Raw genomic sequence first — 22248 nt, forward strand, 5'->3', positions numbered from 1 at the left:
GTCTCTAGGCCTGGCTCTCAATCCACTGAGCTAGCCCAGCTGCCCCTACTTTAGGTTGCAGTTTCTTTAGCAGATGTAGTTTTTACAGGGTGGGGTTGCTAGCCCCACGCCCTATTATTATAGTGTAGTTTCCTCTTTTTCTTCGGTAATCACTTAAGAAAATGTCCTGTTTATCTAATTTGTGTAAAAGAAGGCCTACCAAGACTATCTTAAGATACTTTCTTCCATAGTGTAATTGTTGATAAATTTTATTTTAAGTATCCTTTAAGTTCCAGACACCTTTCTGTCATTATCCTTTGTTGAATTAACAAAATTCCAATTTCTATGACTTTTCAAATAGGTCTTTTAGAACTCCAGGCTTTAGAAAAGTTATTTGATCTTACAAATTTAGAGCTGGATACTATTTATGAATGAACTTAACCTCTCAGTTTCTTGTTCTACAAATCTAGTAGTTAGATCTAATGATAAAATGCTTTTTCTTTTATGATTTTGTGCAGTGTTACATTGTCTTTGAATATTTCTCTTAGAGCATGCAAGAGAACAATCTACTTCAACCCAAACCCAAGCAGTCCCTCAAGCATATGGATGCAAAGCCTGTAATAGCTAGAGTATCCATTGTGAAATCAGTTATTTTAATTCAAAAAAGGATTTTTCATCAAGTTACAGAAACCTCTGAAGGCTTCTTTAAACACTATATTCAGGATTCATTCACCTTTAACTCCTATATTTCCTAAAATTTGCTACTAAATATCTTACTAGTCTTTAATAGTAATGTCCAGAAACCACAATAAATATGATATCTTTAATGTGAAAATGTTAGAAGCAATTAGATCTGATGACTATAGCATAAAATTATAGCAGGTTTTTTTATTTTTATGTTATATTTGCAAAGATCTTGAAAATAATTTTTGATTTTATCAAAATTTGGCACTCTTTACTATATTTAATATATTGTATGGTATTGTTTAGCATATTACTATATAAAATATGTTATTGTAGTATCTTCCTTATAATACTGATTAAGTTTTTTTCCTATGACCTTAAAAATATAATATTTCCTTTCTTTCATCCTCCTTTATATATTGCTCTTCAAGAAAAACTATTGGAAAAAATAATTCAAGAATGAAGATACTTTATTCTAGCCATATCCCAAAAAAGGATTTGAAATTCCAAATTCCTATATTAAACTTATGACCAAATAAAGTATGAATTTTTTCTATTACATTTTTTATTTTTAAGTTTTTCCATGATTCCATGATTCATGTTTTCTTCCTGCCCTCATCCCTCCCCAGAGTTGACAAGTAATTCCACTGGGTTTTATATATATATATATATATTTTTTTTCACAGAAGCCTATTTCCATATTATTCATTTTTGTAAAAGAGTAATCTAAAGTATGAATTTTAAGTCAAAAGTTGCATTTTTAAAATCTCAGTAATCTATTCCTAAATCCTAATTTTTAAAAAAAGCAAATTCTAAGTCGTCTCAAAATAAATTTCAAGCGATACCTGAAGTAGACCATATGGTTTTTTTTTAATATATTTTTTAATATATTTTAGTAGTAAATGTTTTTTGCCTTTGTTTAACTAGGAAAAGCTCATTGTATCTAATGAACAAGAAGTTCTCCGTGTTCATTATCGAGCTGCAAGAACATTAGCAAATCAGACACTGCCCTTCAGTGCCTGCACTGTTCTCCTGGATGCAGAAGTCTACAATGTGCCTCTGGATTCTCAGGTATGATAGTTTTTGGTGTGGTGAGTCAGTTGTTTCTAAAGTAGAGACAACATGACGTAATAGAGAAATGGCAAGATTTGTAGTCGGGAGAGATCTTTGTTCATATCTTAACTCCAACACTGACTGTATGACCATGAGCAAGTCTCTTAATCTCCCTCATCTGTAAATACCTTTGGTACCTACCTAACAATGTTGTGTTAAAATAACATGAAGCTTTTTTGCAAACCTTAAAGCATATAGTGTGGTGGAAAGAGGTGAGATAGAGGACTCAAATTCCAGCTCAGTTGCTTAATGTGACCTTGTTTGACCTTGGATGTTTGACTCTTGAGTTTCATTTTCTTGTTCTATAAACTTGAAAGTTTAGGCAAAATGACTTCAAAGTCCTTCTAGCACCAAATTTATGGTCCTATGGTTCTATGTGTGTTTTCTACTGTTTTTAGTATTATTAGTTGTCCATAAAAATAACCTAAAGTTTAAGGGAGAGAAAGCATCTCCTCTTTTAGGTAGGAGGGGAGAGTATCCTGTTTCCAGTTGTCTTCTGTGTACTGTTGAAAGAATATTTCATTCTGATCACATAGGACCTGTAAATGAAATTTAATATACAAAATCAGGTTTTTTAAAAAAACAAACAATATATTCTTAGTCTCTTTGGGTTTTTTCCCCTAAAGTATTTTCTTTATATAAGTTTTTTGGACCTTTTAGATTTATCCTATCTCTTACAGATGAGAACAAGTAGGTGGGCTTAAAGCACCTGACATTGCCTTAAAAAAGTTCACCAATGCCAAGTCTTTCTTTTATCATTGATGTCGACTGGAATAGTGAATTATAATTCTAAGGCAATATCATTTGTTAACTTTAATATAATTTGTCAGTGTAACTGAAAGACTACATATTATATGTCAGAATTTGTTGGGCTCTATGATATGGTCCTGCAAAATAGAATTAATTTAATTAGGCAGAGAGAAAGGGAGTATACACTATGAATAAAACTAATAATCTGGAGGGGGCAGCTGGATAGCTCAGTGGATTGAGAGTCAGGCCTAGAGATGGGAGGTCCTAGGTTCAAATCTGGCCTTAGACACTTTCCAGCTGTGTGACCCTGGGCAAGTCACTTGACCCCCATTGCCCACCCTAACCACTCTTCCACCTAGGAACCAATACACAAAAGTTAAGGGTTTAAAAATGTTAAAAAAAAAAAAAAAAAAAAGAAAACTAATAATCTGGGATTACAGAAAACAAAGCACCATAATGGAAAAATGACCTGGAGATCATGATTATCACCATGCATTCATTCAAAGAAATGAATAATAGTTTCTCTGAATAAAAGTTAATAACTGTAGCATTTTGCTCTAGAGAAGACTAAACTAAGAAGTTACCATTATTTTTTTTTAAACTCTTACCTTCTGTCTTAGAATTGATATAGTGTATGCTTCTCTTTTACTAAATCATTTCAGTTGAACAGAGGCAGCGTTAAGTAACACATAGAGAGTTGACCTCAGAGCCAGGAAGACTCAATACTGTGAATTGGTTCTAAGGCAGAAGAGCAAGTCAATCAGAGTTAAGTGACTTGCCCACGGTCACACAGCCAGGGAGTATCTGAGGCCAAATTTGAACTGAGATCCTCCTGACTCCGGATCTAGCACTCTAATCAATGTGCTACCAGCTGCCCCAGTAACCATTATTTTTCTCAAGTATATGTCAGTGATTTCATGATTTCACTTGTTTGTGACTTCCAACTGCCCTTATTATCTTGGTTGCCTTAGATGCAAATAAAACATGCACCTTGCAAAGAGTGAATAAGTGTCAGAATCATAATTTAAAGCCAAGTCTTCTTGAGTCCAGCTTTCTTTCCACTCTACTATATTTAGTTACCACACATTCATCAAGTGTTTATTATGTACTAGGTACTATATTCAACCCAGGGAGTCTAGAGAAAGGCAAAAAAATCCCTTTTCCTTACTGAGCTCACACTGCATTAGGGGAGACAACACAGAAAAAACTACGTACATACAAAATGTATGTTAAGTAGATATAGGCAGTCTGAAAGAGGAAGACAATAGTATTCTGAGATATGGGAAGGAACTTCTTGCAGAAGGTAGGGTTTAAGCTGAAGGAAGCCAGTGAAATTAAGAAGTTAAATAAGGAGTCAGTGTTCAGGCCAGGGGGTGAATGCAAAAGTGCAGAGAAGGAACATGGATGGATGGGCTCAGAGACCTGCATATAGATGAGAGTAGCCAGATTGCAGTGTGCCTGGAAAATGAGTAAAGTGAAAGGAGGGGAAAAGGTAAAAAGTAAGAAGGAGCTTTAAACACCAGAGGACTTTTCATTTGCTCCTGAATATGATAGGGAGCCACTGGAAATCTCTGAGCAGAGGCGGTGGGTGACATGATCAGAGCTATACCTTAGAAAAAATAATCTTGACAGCTAAGCGAAAAATGGATTAGAGTAGGGAGAGACAGGTAAACTAGTTAGAATGTTGTGATCACTGACATGACAAGGTTTGGCAATGAATTGGATAAGTGTTGTGAGAGTGATGAGTTAAGGATGACAGGATCTCTTCAAATTTGATTTCTTCAAATATCTGAAGATGTGTATGCAAAGATGACCTAGTTTTTTCCCCTATATTTGCAGAAGTCCATAAAGACAGTAAAAACAGAAGACATTTTTATTTTTATTAAATATAACAAAGAACTTTGGGGCCATTATTAGACCAATAAAATACTAGGAAAAGTTAGTAGAGGAGGTATAAGATCTCCATCCTTAAGGATTTTTTTTTTGAAGAATGGACCACATTCATATACTGTTTTAGTTTACAAAGCAATTTTCTCCGTAAAGCCCTCTCAGAGAGAATAAACAATCATAAACCCTTAACAGTTGTGATGATACCTGAAGGAGATGGAATTGCATAATACTTTGAGATTCCTTTTATTTCTGTCAATCAGTTTCTCAATTCCCAACCACCCAAAAAAAGTATTTGATTAGTATGAATGAAGGTTTATGATAAGATTCATGGAAAAGACTATTTAGAAGCTTACACTGAGTCCTAGTAGTTATTAATATTTCTTATACTTTGAGAAATATTGCATATAATTTTACCTGCTAATTATAAAAAAATTTCTGAAAATCAAGATATGATTCAGAACAGAATATAAGATATAAAACTTAAAAAAAATACATTTTCCTGAGAGGCAGAATTATGTAGCAGATAGAGGGTTGAACTCAGAGCCAAGAAGACTTGAATTCAAGTCCTCCCTGTGACATGGCTGTGTGTGATCCTGCACAAATCACTTAACCTCTTGGTGCTTAGGCTGCATTGGTAGGGCAGGTTTGCTCAACTGGAAGTTCCCTATGCCATTGAAATCACAGGTCTAGTCCCTATTCCTCTGCAATTAGGTGGGTTTTTTATATTTGAGACCACTAGCATTAAGAAAAGATGATTTCAAATTTGATTACCTAGGCATATAGCATTCATTTAGTTAAATACTAACTTTACTAAGGTCTTTTGGGGGGGGGGGTTCCTTCAAAAATGAAAGTAAAAGAAAATACATTCTCATATAAAACAGCATTTTTATTTTAAATCTTTACCTTCTGTCTTAGAATCAATACTAAGTAAGAATATTTATAGCATAGTCATGTTTGTAGATTAAGAGTATTGGGAAATTTTTTTGTTGATTAAGTTTAATTAACAAATGAATTTAATGCTTTTCAAAATAAATTTTCATGAATATATTTTTTTCTTACATCACCAGATTTTGTCCTAGTTTCTCTTCCCTTTCCCCTACCAGAGAGCTATCTTATATAACAAAAAATGTGTTTAAAGGAGAAGGAAAAAGAATAAGAGAAAAAAATCAAAACCAATCAGTATATGAAAAAGTCTGACACATATGCAATATACCACACTAATGTGAACCTCTTACTTCTGCAAAGGAGTGGGGTCTTCTCATTTCTCTTCTCTGGGGTCCTTCTTATTCTTTGTAATTTTTCAGTATTCAAAGTGAATATTTTTAATAGCTAGTTTGTATCAAGGTTTTTCTTTGGCCTTAAAATTACTGCCCTGAAAAGTAATACTCATGCCTCTTTTTCCTTTTCCTGTTTACTTCTTATTCAATATTTTTATCACTTTTTCCATGTCATTTTCCTGTTTTCAGCACATAGTTAGTTGATGCAATATGACCCAACAAGTAGATGAATACTAAACATTTCCAAAAAGGTTTTCTATCCAGACATTGTAGGGCATTGCTGACACTTTCAATTCCACAGCAAAAGGCTATATGCTATAAAACAAACCATGGTAGGGAATACCAAACCACCTTAACCCCTTCTGAGCCTTATGTAAATGTAAAATGAGTGTAAAATGGGGAGTTTGGACTAAAAGAGTGCTTTTCAGTTCTTATATATTAAAGAGTTAGTGAATCTCCTGGTATATATAATGAAATTACAGGATGTAAGGAGTAGCTAAAAGAGACAAAGAGATGTACCTTCTGCCCCTAGCACAGTGCCTGGCACATAACAAGCAGTCAGTAAATATTAATTGATTCATAAAATGCTAATGACCCTTTCAGATTTTCAGTGTTCAAATTTATAGTTTGTTAAAACTGCCAATTCGGACCTTGAGTAACCTATTTAGATAACAAAGTGTGTGATATTTTGAGTGATCATTTATTTGCCTGTGAGAGGGTCAGAACATTTCATTGAGAATTGGCAAAGACAGAAGGTCTGTATGTACCATTTGCCCTTTTCTCCTCCCATTCACTAATGAGGGTGAACAGGAGAGACTGAGAGTTAAAAAGCAGCGAATGGAGCCAGCTTGCAGAAAGAATCCCCCATGCCTCTTAGAAAGTACTAGGTGGGAAGGAATTTTTCTCTCTTCTTCCATTATTAACATCTCATATCACATTAAAGAACTATAAGAGACAGATATATTCCTTAATATATGTGTCCTCAGGACATCCTTATTATTACCCAGTGGAATTCTGAGGTTTTACTTCACAACCATTTCCGCAGCAAATGATGTGGCTTTCAGTACAATTTTAGGATAGGCGAATTAAAATTCCAACAAAGTATTTACTTTAGAGATGTATTACATTTGATTTGAAATGTTACAAAAATATTCCTAAGTACCCTCCTTGTCTCAGAAGATCTTTATTTTTCTAGCAATCGGCCAACAGGGCTAGACCACATGGCCCTGCAATGTGAAGAATCCTTGTGCAGCCCTCAGGCTATTCATTAGCGTTTTGAATACTTTTTGGTGTGTATGATTTGCAGGAATGATTGTTACTGAAAAATATGACACTTTCAGTTTAGGTGTGTGGATTTAGCTATATACTGGGTAAATGTTGAATGTTACTTATCATAACCTGCTATTTATGTTCAAATTCTCAAATGAATGTACCCTGTCAGTGTTCCATAGTATTATTGCAGCTCGAGCCTAACTTCGCTCCTAATTATCTTTATATCTCACTGCAGTGGCTCACTGGCAATACTTGTAGTTGCAACAGCTGAAAAACATAAACGGTTCATCTTGTTTGTTGTAATGGCTTTGTGTGCACTTAAAGCTCAACAATCCCTCAAACCCAGTATCTGTAGCAGCCTGCATCTAAAACCACTTTTATTGCTATGCCTAAGATAAGAGGGCTTTCCCACCAGAGGAGATTGAGAAAAAGTATTGAAGCACCTGTTTTCAAAGGTTTGTCACTCATTCTCTATATGCTTGTCAGTCCTAGGTGTAGAAAAAAATGTTGCATTGTCACATTTTAAGAGTAGAACAAATGTACAATGTTTTAAGAAATTTAAAATCTTTGTGTGAGCTAAATTATTAAAGTAAGAAGGTGAATCTCTCCCATGTATAACAACTAACCAAGCACCATACGGCTGAAACCACAGGCACTGGTGACCTTTGCCAGCCCCTGTCCTTTTGGTTTGCCCTGGGTTCATTTCTCTGTAGCTGCCTGTCCAATGAACTGGGGAATTTGGCTCCCGCTGTTGTACCATTTTATATTCCTGAGGATACAGTTTTATACCTACACAGAAAGGAAACTTCTAAGCAATGAAGAATCATAGAATGATTACAGTCAGTTGAGAAGCTAATACATAAGCCTCACTGAGACATTTACAATAGGGCTGCACACTATCTTTTGTATTTGAAGTGAGTTCTTTTCTTTCTAATGTTTTCTATGTGGGTGACTCCTCTCCCACTTGGCCAGTCTGCCCACTGCTGCTGTTGCCACTGTAAGTGCTCTAGTAGTGCTCTGGTGACCAGGAAGATAGTCATTACTTTACTTTTCAAGATTCCACAAGGTTCCTCTACTAAAAAAAAGAAGACACAAATGGGAGGCAGCCCTATCCCAGACACATGATTACCAGTGGAGCAATGTGCTCAAGAAGCCAGTCAAGGAAAGGGTATCCCCCATCCCTTCAGAGCTCAGAAAGTTATTCTTACTCCCTGAAGCCAACAAGACAGAGAGAACCTGAGAGTTAGTGACTGTTTCTTTATCCTATCCATAGTATTGCATCTCAGTAGACAATTTAAAATGTCATCATGATCTGTAGGAAATAGAAAATATCTTTAATTGCTCTGAATTTGGGAGAAGGAGGAAGAGTTCCTTGCAACCTCAAGGGGTTCTTAAATATCTAAACTTTAACATTCACTGTCTCCAAATATTTATTTGTTGCTCAACTGTTTGAGAACAGAGACTCTCTTTTTTTTTTTTTTTTACTATGTCCTTATAGGACAGTGGATTGATCATAATAGGTGGTCAATACACTTTCCTTATTGCCACAGAAATGAGACATTAGATTAAGCAAAGTTTGGGAACCTAATTTTGGATAGGTTAATCTGTAAATAGCTTTAACAAACTAAGTACTTACAAGTGAATAAAAATAAAACAAACAATACTGCCACACATCCCTAGCTCTCACTGTTCTCTTGGATAAACAAAAACATAACGTGGGCACATATTCAACTATAATTACTGGAGGAGACAAAGCAAGAGTTTTAAAAAGAACTATAAAATGAGACTGCTACCAGAAACTGCTGGAAAAGAAATGAGTACTGGGAGGGGAAATACTGGAAAAGAAATGAGAGTTACAGAAAGAGAATTAATAGCTCGACACAAGATATAACCTCCTAAAAGAAACTCCAAAACAAAAACTCTCAGGAACATTATAGCCAAAATCCTGGGAAAAAATACTGCAAGCAACCAGGAAAAAAAAACTTTCAAGTACCCAGGAGCTACAGTCAAAATCACAGAAGATTCATCCCCTACCACAAAGGAATGGAGAGTTTGGAATGGAGAGTTTTCCAAAAAAGAAAATATAAAGGTTCAAATCCGGCCTCAGACACTTCCCAGCTGTGTGACCCTGGGCAAGTCACTTGACCCCCATTGCCTACCCTTACCACTCTTCCACCTATGAGTCAATACACAGTAGTTAAGGGTTTAAAAAAATATATATAAAGGCTTATAACCAGAAAAACCGGTTATAATTCTTTTGGGGGGGGGCGGGATTTTTAATGAAATAGAGAACTGCCACACATTTGAGATTAAAAACCCAGAGCTACATAGAAACTCTGAAAATCAAACAAGAGTCACAAGAGAAACTTATGATAAATATGAGTGAGCAATCATAAGAGACTAACCAAAGATGAATTTTTGTGTATGAACTTCAGAACCCATCAGGAGTAATAGAGGAAGACTAATAAGGCAGAGGGTTTAAAAGTGGTCTGTTGTTTTCATTATCTTAAAAGAAAAAGAGAGAAGAAAAGTGTACTAAGGTGAGGGAAAAGAGAAAAAGAATGAAGGAATCATGTAATTTGAGTACTCAAACATATTACAGAAACACTGAAGGAGAGCAACACCTGTATTTATATTTTCATCTGACCTGCTCCGAATGCAGAAACACATTTCACTTAACAGAAAAACAGGAGAGAATGGAAGAAAAGGAGAGGAATGGTAGATCCTAACCACTAAGGGAAGAGAGTCATCCTAAGCAAAACAAACTCTAAACATGAAGAGTAAGAAGGGGGAAAAGAGAAAGAAAGAAGGAGGAAGGAAATCTGTAATCAGACACTGGGACTAGGAAAAAAGGACAAGGGAGCAAAAACAATGCATTCAGCATAGACCACTGCCTGAGAATACTCCTCTCTCACAGTGTTCTTCTTTATAAAGAAGGGCAAGAAATAAAAATCAAGACAATGGCCAACTGTGCTTCCATAGGACTTAAAATTAAATATGCTACCACCCCTAACAGAAGTGATAAACTCAAAATAAAAACACATTTTTGTACATGGCCAATGTAAGAATTTATTTTGTTTGACTATGCATATTTGCTATCAGGGCTTTGTTTTTCAATTGATGAGAGTGAAAGGAGGACGATTTAAGAAAAAGAAGATGGATTTTCATAATTTTCAAAAAATAAAATTTAAAAAATATATGCATACACACACATATATAAGTTGAATGTGACTAAGATTAGCAAGGAAACAAATAGGAAACAATTATTTGCAGCCAGTTTCTCTGGTAAAGGTCTCATTTATAAGTTATTTCTCATTTATAAGAATGAGAGTCATTTCCCAAAAGTTGATAAATGATCAAAGGATATGTATAGGCAGTTTTCAGAGAGAGAAATCCAAGCTATTAATAGCCAAATGAAAAACTTCTACAAATCACTAAGACTTAGAAAAATACAAATTTTTTAAAACTCTGAGGTTCCACCTCACAGTCATTAGATTGGCAAAGTTGGCAAAAAAGGAAAATAAATGCTGGAGAACTGTGGGGAAACTGGGACATTAAAGATCTGTTGGTAGAATTGTGAATTGGCCCCACCATTCTGTAAAGAAATTGGGAACTGTGTCCAGAAAGTTACCAAATGTTTGTTCCTTTCACCCAGGCACTAAAACTATACTTCAGAAAGATCAAACAAAGGAAAGGGAGAAGGGGGGAAGACCTATATGTGCAAAAATATCTGTAGTATTTCTTTTGTGACAAAGATTGCAAACTGGGGGAAAGGACAACAAATTATGATATATGAATATAATAGAACACCATTGCATCAAAGGAAATGACAAAAGGGATAGTTTCAAAGTAAATGGGAAGACTTTTATGAATTGGTACAGAGTAAATTGAATAGAACCAAGAGAACAATTTATACAATAAAAATTGTAAGGGCAAACTACTTTGAAAAACTTGTACTCTGATCAATGCAATGAACAATCTCAAAGCAGAAGAATAATGATGAAGAGTGTTAATTCCTGACAAAAGTGATGGACTCAAGATGCAAAATGAGATGTTTTACACTGTTAATGTGGGAATTTGTTTTTCTTACCTAAGCATATTTATTACAAAGGGGTTTTTTCGTTGTTTTTGGTTTTTTTTGAGAGGAAAGGAAGAGAGAAGCTAGATGTGGGGAAAGAAAAATACTTCTTAATCAAATGAGGAAGAAAGTATGAGATCTCTAAGGAGAAAGAAGATAAAGAGGAGAGACAAAAATAGAACTTTAGCAAATGCTAACATCGAAGATCTAGGTAGAAAAAAAGAACTCGTGGAAGGAATAATTAGGCAGAGAACCAAGAAAGCATAATGTCAAAAAGGGGTCTTGATAATAAAGATTATTGAGGAAGAGGGGATAGTCAGCTGTATAAAATGTTAACAGAGAAGTTACTGACTATAAAGACTGGGGGAAAATCATTAGATTTGATGATTTGCAAATCCATTAGTTTTTGAAGAATCATTTTTAACAGTGGTAAAAACAGAAACCAGTTTGCAAGTAGTGCAGGATCAAGTGGGAGGTAAGAAATAGATTCAAGTTCATCTCATCCTTTCATAATATAGGGACTTGTATAGGGTATTCAAAATCTATTAGGAGAGGATCAAGATTTATAATGATTTATTTGTGTTCTGTAATACTCCATTTTCATTTTTTTCTCTTTCAGGCTGATGACAGTAAAACATCAGTGAGAGATCGATTTAATGCCAGACAGTTCATGTCTTGGTTACAAGATGTAGATGATAAGTTTGACAAGTTAAAGGTATGTATGTTTAGGGGTACAATTTAACCAAATGACTGCTCCATCCAGAAAGCATGGACAATAAATGTAGTTATAATAGAAAGAGTTGGGAAAGAAGTCTGCACAAGAATAAGCATGAATCTTTATTCCTGACCAAAGCAGGAAAGTACATTAGCTAGTGGTATTGCAGAGTATGACAGTTATTGACTACCATAGAAAACATTTTCTGATTGGAGTTTTCATTGAATCCTAATCCAAGTTGCATACCTTACTATAGAATACCCCAAAAGGGTTGGGGGGAAGTGGGGGATGGGAAGCAGTTAAAGAACTGATAGTAAGTAACCCATAGAAAATATACATTAGCTTGAGGATTTTGTTCACTTTTTTTTTATCAAATTTCTTTTTATTTAAATAATAATAATCATGAAAATTTGGTTTTCGTTCATGATTTGGGAGCATACGCTGTAATTCTAACCTATAAAGGGAATACAAAATATAAGTTGAAACTATGCCTAAAAATTACACAAACAGGTAATAGTTGAGAGATCATAAAATAAGAAAATATACATAATTTGAGAACCTGCTATTTCAGTCTACAAATATCCCTCAAAGACAATGGGGAAAGCTCTGGTTTTTTTTCTCTTAAATTTGTTTTCATTATAAATTGCATTTATCTTCTTTTCCTTTAAATAGACTTGTCTTTTGATGAGGCAGCAACATGAAGCAGCAGCTTTAAATGCTGTCCAGAGACTGGAGTGGCAGCTTAAGCTCCAGGAACTCGATCCTGCCACTTACAAATCTATCAGCATTTATGAAATTCAAGAGTTCTATGTTCCTCTTGTTGATGTTAATGATGATTTTGAATTAACACCTATATGATGACTATCTTTTCCTGATTTCATTTTCTATGGAGACTGTTTAAATGCGATAATCTAAAATGCAACTGTTTTTATTACAGCACTTAATACTGTGGCATATGGCCTTTTGCAATAATTCAGGTATTATTCTTTCAAAATTCTTTAGCAACATTTTGTTAAAGTCTATTAAATACTAAATACTGTCATTTTCTAATAAGTGGCACAAATTATTTAGGTTTTAGATCAAAAACCAGTTTCCCACTAAAGACTGTTATTTATGTTGGTGAAAATTAACTATGGCATTAGAATATGTTGTCAAACTGTGGAAAATACTAAAGAAGGTGAGAATACTGATAATAACGCTGGAAGTTGTTATCAAACTAAGTGAGATAAATGAAATACCCATTGATATTTAAATCTTTCAAAGTTTTTATTAAAGCTCGTATCATTAAACTCAATAACTTAACTCCCACAGAATAGCACTAAATGTGGAAGAAAAATTGAGGAGAAATATATGTTCATTTTATTGTATTTGTAAATTGTACAGTTTTTTGAAAGATGTAATATTGTCTTCATTTTTAATAACTTATTTTATACATATTGTGCAAATGTAAATAGAATTGTAATTAATGGTCAAAACTTGTACAAAAATGAATGGTCAAGATCTGTACAAAGAAATAGATATTTTCATTGTAAAACTGTTTTGTCTGATGTTTTATTGGACCAAAGTTGTAGTTCTTAATTGTGTGTATGTAATGTTTTCTGGTTGGCAAAACTTTGAATAAGGCATGTGTTCAATTTAGCTTATTTCATCACCATAACTATAAAGATTGTGACTTAACTATATTGCATGATTCATACAATTCAGCTCCCTTTGGTAACCAATACCTAAAACAATATAACACTTGTGGGCCCATATTTCATACTAGTTTTCTGTGGTGGTACCTATAACTTAATATGTTAAAATAGGTTTGTTTAAAGTTAAACAACACAAAAAATTTTGCTCTTGTCATCATCTCACAATAGAGCCTATTTTTTCCAACAAAATGCCTTTGAATGAAAATTCTTAAATTGTAAATGTCTATTTTAATATTCACCTATTGAAGAATCTGTAAATAATGTTTAATAAATTTTATTGGTCATGTTAAATCATTGTAAAACTTTTTTACATTGCTAAAATTGTTTTAAGCTTAATAACCTTTGCACTTTTAAAATGGAATTAGACTTTTTGAATTAACCAGAAAATTTGGTAGTTAAAATAAGTAAAAGAAATCTAGTATATGCTGATATCTGTTGCAATATTTATGAAAATGTTTTTTTCCTAATTGACAAGTTGTTGAACATGTCATTTGTAAAATTTTAAAATCTAAGCAAAATTTTACTTTTTTTTTAATAATCAGAAATGGTGATATATCTGTTTAAAAAGCACAGAAATAGTTCTCTCTTTAAAATATTTAATAAGTGAGACTCAGGAATATTTTGGATCTGAAACCAGCCAAGGAACTTAATTGTTAATCCATAACATTTGAAAGAAGACTCAGAGGAAAATTAGGTTAGCTCAAAAGCAATTATAAGCTTAGGAGAAAAAATATTCAACAGCTTTTTCACTATGCTTTTATTGATTCCAAAATATTATAGCAATATTTTGCCTTCAGATGAGAAAAAAGAAAAATCAAATAGGTGAGAAATGGCATGCTATAAGTTAAAATCAGCTCATAAAACAAAGTTAATTCTATTCCAGAATAATAAGAACATCATCAAACTTAAGTTCATCACAGATGAGCTGGGAAAAAACTATTACAGTTCACTATTACAAAGGTATATATTAAACTTAGGGCTTTTATGTATTATCAATTTATATTTTAATGAATATACTTGGCACTGCAATGTAAACATAGTAGAAAAGGAATGCATAATGCCTAGGCACTTTTAAATGACAGGTATGGTTCAGATTGTAATTTAGGGCCTTTTTTTAGTTATAGTATCAGAAATACAGAATAGGTGTTGAAGTATTAGTTTTGTTAAATTATAAATTCATTAATCCCAGAAATGTTCAAAGATGTTCCATAGAATATAGAGGTCTTATAGTTTAGACTAGTGTCATATGCAGGAAACCTGTCCTTTATATTTGCTAACAAAAAGTCATCCAGCCTCTACTTTTGAACACTTACCAATTATGGAAAAGTCAATGTACTCCTCTTCTGAAAGCAACCCATTCCATTCTGGATCTGCTCTAATTGTTACAGGTTTCTTCCTTATATTAAGTCAGATCCAGCTTTTCTAATTGTAACTTTCTGGTCCTATTTCTGCTCTCTAAATCCACACAGAAGAAGCTTACTCCATCTTTCACAAACCAGCCTTGCAGATAATGGAAATCAGCCATCATGTTCTCCCTAAATCTTCTTTTCAGGATGAGCATTCTTTTCTATCTTTCAACTTTTCTTCATATACGTGTTCAGTTTCCCTTACCATGTTGTCACTCTCCAAAGTACTGTATTTTGCCAGTTTTTTCTCTTAAAATGCGGCAATTAAAACTTGAACACAATGCTCTTGATATTATCTGACCAGGCCAGAATACATAAAACTATTATTGACCTTTTTCTGGGTAATCTTCTGTCTTCCACATCAACTGCTGAATCATTCGATTTGCTATTAACTAAAACCCCAAGACAGACTTCACATAAACTGTTATCTTGGGGTCTCCCTTTCTAGGTTTATTCTTCTTCACACACACTCTTACCATCTAGCCAAATTGGACCTCTTGCTCTTCACTTGCAACATTCCATCTTCATCTTAAAGTCCCTCATTTCCTTCAAAACTCAGCTCAGATCACCCCTGCATTGAAGCTTTTCCTGATCTTTTCAGCTATTTTGTGACTCCCACCAAGTTACCAAATTCTTCTTCATATTTTCTTGAATATGTTTATGCGTATATATGTTGTCTCTTCAGTTAGAATAAAAATTTCTTAAGGGCAGGTACTCTCATTTTTGTTTTGCGGACATATCTTGGCACATGGGAGGTTTCTAATAGATGCTTACTTGCTTGATTAGCCACACCTTTCAAATCAGTCGTTGAATTTGTGAAGGACTTCACATTTATCCTTATTCATTTTCATCTGAGGTCCCTCCTATCTATAGACCTATACTTCTATGATACCTGTAAACTTGATAAGCATGAAATCTTTTTTATGTCATTGATAAAAACCCTGTGTAAAACAGGACCAAGGAAGAGTTCTGTGGCACCCACCTGGAGAACTCCAGGTTTCCAATGATTGACTATTTAATGTTTTTTAGGGATTTTCCTTAGTTCACTTAACCATTATCATCCAATCTACATTTCTCAACAAAATCATGAGACATTTCTTCAGATGCCTTGACAAGATCCAGATACATTATGACTTACAGCATTCTTCTGATTCATTTCAACTCTGTTGAAAAAATGAAATTTTATTTTCAACCTCATTGAAACAATGAGATGTTTTTTGACACAGATTGCTAGTAGTGAAGGTATATTGACTTTCAGTAAATACTACTTCCCTCTGTGCTCATGAACCATCTATTTTTTAAAAAAAATTTTAAACAATTGTTTTTATATGAAAGGCATACATAATTTAATACTTTAAATGACCTTTTCCCCAAAAGGGAAGATGTCATGAAACAGTATATCAGACAATAAAAATTAAAACTAGCCAATATAAAATTGAAACAAAATGGTACATGAAGAAAAAGATAAATATCAAACTTTCAAATCTGAAATAGCCAATTTAAGGAAGGGGAAAACTGTCATTACTTGTTCAGACAAGAGGCTGTGAAAGATTTTTTTTTTTTTAGGTATGAGTTAACTTTTTCTATAGCTCTAGACTTCTCAGACTATATTATTGCTATTACAATTTTGCTTCCTTACAAAGAGGCAGTGTGATGTTGTGGATAGTGTGCAGGAATTTGGGTCAGGAAAATATGATCTCAAATCCCATTTTCTAACATTTATTATCTTTGTGACTTCAGACGGGCAAATATAAAAGACTAGAAGTTAAAGGAGAGGTTGAGAAACTATGTTGTTGGAGGGAGCTTTTGTGTTAGGCAATTATTTAAAGTTAAGAGGACTCTCAGAACAAATCCACATCTCTAACAAGTAGTTAAAGGGCTTCGCACACCAAAATTGCTCTTAAGCTCCCTAATACTAAAGACTGGGAGCTATAGTGCCCCAGAAAGTTTTTAACTAAAAGAAAATTCAAGAGTTTATTTTCTACTTACTTTGGGGGAACACTCTGGTTATATTTAGAAGTTATTTTATATCAGTTGAAGTTAATGAAAAAGGTGTTTAATTGTGGTTGAAAAGATGTGTTTCTTTAAATAATGCTCTAAATTTTGTATCATTTTGTTAATAATGAATGAGTTAGGATTTATGCATGTTATTTAATAAAGAGTTGTATTTTTGTAGAAAAAGAAAAAAGTGAAATGTGTGCTCTTTGAATCACCCACTCCTAGAGAATTTCTAGTCAGTCAGAGATCACTACTCAACCTGATGGCACTTGCCTAAACTGTAAGCATAGGAGAGAATAAGCAGTCCCTCAGCTATCACACCCAATGTCATAGATTTCTAGTATCTTAGATGCTCCCAACTTCATACCTACAAAAATCAAAAAAGGAGGCACCATAATTTTATAATGACATGGGAATGATCACATCTGAATAATCCAGACCAAGATCCATTTTCAGAAAATCACTAGTAATATTTACTTTTGCCAGTGAAAATAAAACTGTTTATAAACAGGTGAGGAAGTGGTTGGATTTATAAGAAAGAATGAAATGCTGAATTTTTTAAATAATTATTTAAAGAAAGAAATTTTCTTTTCCCATTTTAGAAATATAAGCTTCCCAATTATGGAAACAATTTTGAGTGTTGGCTAATCAATAGCGTTACTGGTTAAAAGAAAGACAAAGAATCATTAGAAAAGCTAATGCACAAAACTACAGCAGGATCCTTGGATCCTATTTTCCTTGGACATTCCCAGTATTTGTACTCATCGAGCAAGCATGCATTTAAGTCTGTATCATAGCCACTGAAGGTACAAAGACACGGATGGACTGGTCTTTGCTTTCAAAGAGCTTATGTTCCCTTGGGAAACAACACCCACATGTGTATATATTACATACATTAGAAAGGCCCCCCTATAGCCTTGTGCAAAGAAGGCAGCAGCCCTCTGGGGACCCAGCCTACTAGTGCAAATGGTAGTCTGGGATAATAGCCCCAGGTTCTAACCCACCCAGAGGAAGCTTTTCATAACCCATCCCTCCCCCATGGTTGTGCTCCTCCATTGTTGATCTCAATCAGCTAACCAAGTAGACTTAATTAGCTCTTGGAAACAGGTATTTACTAAGATGACATAAGAACAGTTACTCAAAACATCCTCCCAAACCAGAGGAAAGCTTTGCCCCAATTATGAAGTCCAGGACAAAGTTCAGGGAGCACACAGCTACAGGTCATTTCCCCCCTTTTGCAGGACGCATTTCTCTTCAGGATAGTTTAGCTTTCTGTTCAGCTCCTTGTACCCTCCGCAGGATATCAAATTTGTCTTCAGTGTGTCTCACAGCTACTGATCAATGTGTTGCCACCAGCCCCTGCTGTTCTAGACATACTGCTCCAAGTCTTAAAAGGGAAGTCCCAAATCTTCCAACCTTAAAGCTCCCCCAGGCATCCTCTGCCACAGGGAGGCCATAAGCTCACTCTCCTCCTAGATTATCCATTGGGAATGTGGGGTCCCTAACTAGCTCTTGCTATTTTGCCCAAGCCCTGTGAGTCTTGACCAATCCCAATATGTTTTCTGGGTCATTCATGTCATGCAACGGCTGGGAGCATTTCTCTCTGACCAAGTTGATTAAGGACTATTTCTACATCCAGCTTAAAGTGTTTAATGAATGGATTAAATCAAAATGTTCTTTTTTATAAAGGTATCAGGGTACAGAACATCTTGTTAGTTACTTTAATTGGGGCAGATTCAATGGATCCCCATCCATTTAGGTAGAAGACAGTGCTCAAGCTGAGTCTTGAGGAAGAAATTCTAAGACAGTGGTTCCCAAACTTTTTTAGCCTATCACCCCCTTTCCAGAAAAAAATAGTACTTAGCCCCCTGGAAATTAATTTTTTTTAATTTTAATATCAATTAATAGGAAAGATAAATGCACCTGTGGCCATCACCGCCTCCCAGATCACTGCAGCACCCACCAGAGTGTAGTGGTACCCACTTTGGAAATCACTGTTCTAAGAGTAGAAGCAAGGAGTCTTATGGGCTCAGGCAGCCAGGACGAAGGCTTGGAGATAGAAATGCAGTGGAAGATTGTGTAAGGGACAGCCAGAAGGCCATGTTGTCTAACAAATAATGAAGCTGGGACCAGACTGTGAAGGACTCTAAAAGTCAAACTGAGGAATTTCTATTTTATCCTAAAGGCAAGACAGAATTGTTGGGAGTATGGGAGTGACACAGGCAGACTTGAACTTGAGGGAAATTACTGTGGAAGCTGGATTAAAGTGGGAGAGAGATCTGAGGTTAGGAAACCAATTGATGGGCCAACACAAGTAGTCTAGGAGATGTCAACTGGGGCCTATACAGATGATATTAAAAATTAAGTCTTGTTATGTTAGTTTAGAGATAAGAAGTAGAGAAGCTGGCTTGAGAAAGAATTGAAGTTTTAAACAGAGCTGAGACAGAGTGTCAGTTTCAAATGTTAACAGTATATGGGGGAGGGGGAATGGTTTTTCTGTGACAGTTACGCTCTCTGGGTGTGACAGTTACTCTGAGGGGAGCAGTTACTCTCTCTCGGAGTGCTATGAGGAGGTGACCAAAGAAAGACCTGGTCTTTGGTTGGGACTCTGAGTCTGCTAAGGCTCAGAGTCCTAACTTGGTTCTTGCTGAGGCTCAGCCAGTTATTTTTTTATAACTTCTTATAAGGATAATAGTGTTAGTTTATTGTAGAATAGTGAAAATTTGCGTTAGTCAAATCAGGAAGGATCAGTGTAGCCTGTGGAAACAGGAGAAGCAGTTCCTTGCAGAACCAGGGAGTTTTATTTGGGTGGAGTTAGAATCCCTTAGTTAGAAATCCTTTTTTATTCTTATATTCTCAATAAATATTTTATTTTTATATAACAAGAGTCTCCTTAGCGCCCTTGCACCTGACCCTGAGCTTCACTTATGAGCTTCACTTCAATTATATAAACTGAAAATACTTTGTAAGCACAACAAGCAGAGTATCTAATCAGTTTATAATCAATAACCAATTCATTTAAATTTATTTTTACAGGCCTCATTTAAAATGGTGGTGAAATGGAAATGGACGCTGTAGTAGTCCTTGTGTAGTTCTTGTGTAGGTAGAAATGGAGAGATGTGATAGCCCACTGAATATGACAAATGAGGATGTTTAAGGAGTCAAGGATAATTCTGAGGTTATCCCTAATCTTAAGAGAATAAAAGGATGATGGGGCTCTCAAAGGAAATCCAAAAGAGGATATGGCCTTGGGCAAAAAACAATGAAATCTTTTTACCTAGACAATGGGTTAAAAAAAGAAAAGAACTCAGCAAAAATAAAGAAGTATATACATATGTTTTTTATTTATATATATATTTATTTATATGTAATATATATTTATATGTATATAAAAAGAAATAAAATAAATATAATAAATTTCTAAAAATTATGTACACACACATTTTCATTTCAATGCTTCAAGGATCCATGTCACTGGTATGACCAAAGTAACTGGCAGTTTCTCCATGGCTTACAAGCCAGTCTTCTTGAACTGCTATGGCCAAAAACTAGGCACAGCTCACCAGCTGGTAGACACACCTTTATAGCCATGAGCCTGCCCAAATTTAGCCAAGCTTGTTCTCAGACAACAAACATACATAATCTGCTAACATGGCCATTCTGCTCTAGCTTGCAAGAATACAAAGGTCCACCTCCCACCTTTCCCGCCACAAGTCTACAATGAAGCCTCAGAAGAACAATTTGGTAGAAGTTTAATAAACATTGAATAATACAAAAAACATGAGATTAAAATATGAAGTCTCTGGACTTTTAATAGTTTTCCTTTAGACAGTATTCAAAATAAGAAAAGAAATGATATATCAATAGTAAAACATTGCAATCACTAAAAATCCAGCTAAGAAAGGTTTTCTACTGTTGTTACTCTAGTTATTAAAAATTAGATACCTCAAAATATCATAATAAATATCAGATCAACACTTCTACTCCATGTCCTGCTCCCAAGCCCCACCATCTTCTCCAGCTGATTACCCCTACCATCATCCCCTTTGTCTCTCTTACTTTCACCCTCTCCCCATCTTCCAGTTTCTTCTCCTCTAATTACAAATACAACCCCATCCTTGGGCTGCTAGGTAGCACGGTGGATAGTCATGGCTAGAGACAGGACAGCATCTTCCCAAATACAAATCTGGCCTTAGACCCTATATAGGAAGAAGTGTCTAAGAGGAGCCTCGAGCAGGGAAGTTCTGGGTTCAAAGCTGGCCTCAGACACTTCCTAGCTGTGTGACCCTGGGCAAGTCACTTAACCCCCATTGCCTAGCCTTTACCACTCTTCTGTCTTGGAATCAATACTAGTATCAGTTCTAAGACAGAAGGTAAAGGTTTAAAAAAGGGGGGGGGGACTTTGGGGTGAAAGTGTGGGATTTGAAAATCTCCTTTAAAGAGAATGGTTTTCTTTGTTGTGTGGGATCACCATCAGTAAACATTTACTATTTTTCATCTAGTAAACATTTATTATTTTTCAAAGCATTGGGAATACAATGACAAAATTGAGATGTTCTCTGCTCACAAGAAGCTCATAGGAGAGATTATATATACGTGTATATATATATATACACACACAAAGCCAATAACATTGAAAACTCTTACCAGAAGAATATTAATGTTTAAAATATGGATTTTGAATGGGGAAGTAGATAAGAGACCTTGAAAGTGCTACATATTTCCCAATCGCAACCTACACCATTTTCTTATTCAATTCCAGGTCTAGTTCATTGTCCATCCACAGTGCCTGTCCTAGATATAGGTACTGATGAACTCATGCAAGATTCTGCCCACAAAACTACATATCTTTGGTTGGAAATCAGATTTTTCTCAAAATTTAATTCACCTTATAGGATTTTCCCTCAACAAAAGTCCTGCTATAATTTTACTTCATAGTATGGTTATGACCCTGAGCTCTCATATATAAAGCCAAAAAGTTAGGTATAAATTCTTTTTTTAATTATTTCTTTTTTAATTTAATTTAAAATTTTTTCCTATGGTTATATGTTTCTTGTTAGATCCCTTCCTTCTTCCCTCCTCCTCACAGAGTTGACAAGCAATTTCACTGAGTTATATATATATATATATATATAGGCAGCTGGGTGGCTCAGTGGATTGAGAGCCAGGCCAAGAGACTGGAGGTCCTAGGTTCAAGTCCGGCCTCAGACACTTCCAGCTGTGTGACCTTGGGCAAGTCACTTGACCCCTATTGCCCACCCTTACCATTCCTGGGCTAAGGACGGTCCCTAGCCCGGATGAAAAAGGAGGAGGGTTGGGCGTGGGGCTAGCAACCCCACCCTGTAAAAACTACATCTGCTAAAGAAACTGCAACCTAAAGTAGGGGCAGCTG

At 35.0% G+C, this 22248-nt stretch overlaps 1 protein-coding gene across 1 annotated transcript in view; it reads left to right on the plus strand.

Annotated features, from left to right (window-relative positions):
* The window catches only part of ANKRD12 (ankyrin repeat domain 12), a 225126-nt gene extending 211435 nt beyond the window's left edge, over positions 1–13691 (plus strand). Inside the window, exons 11-13 of the mRNA XM_044683126.1 lie at positions 1591–1734; positions 11663–11758; positions 12431–13691. Of these exons, the coding sequence (XP_044539061.1) occupies positions 1591–1734; positions 11663–11758; positions 12431–12616 (426 nt within the window). The 3' untranslated portion in view covers positions 12617–13691. The remainder of the gene's footprint in view (positions 1–1590; positions 1735–11662; positions 11759–12430) is intronic.
* Positions 13692–22248: the final 8557 nt, after the last annotated feature.

Source organism: Gracilinanus agilis, chromosome 1 (genome assembly GCF_016433145.1).
Source record: "Gracilinanus agilis isolate LMUSP501 chromosome 1, AgileGrace, whole genome shotgun sequence".
NCBI lineage: Eukaryota > Metazoa > Chordata > Mammalia > Didelphimorphia > Didelphidae > Gracilinanus > Gracilinanus agilis.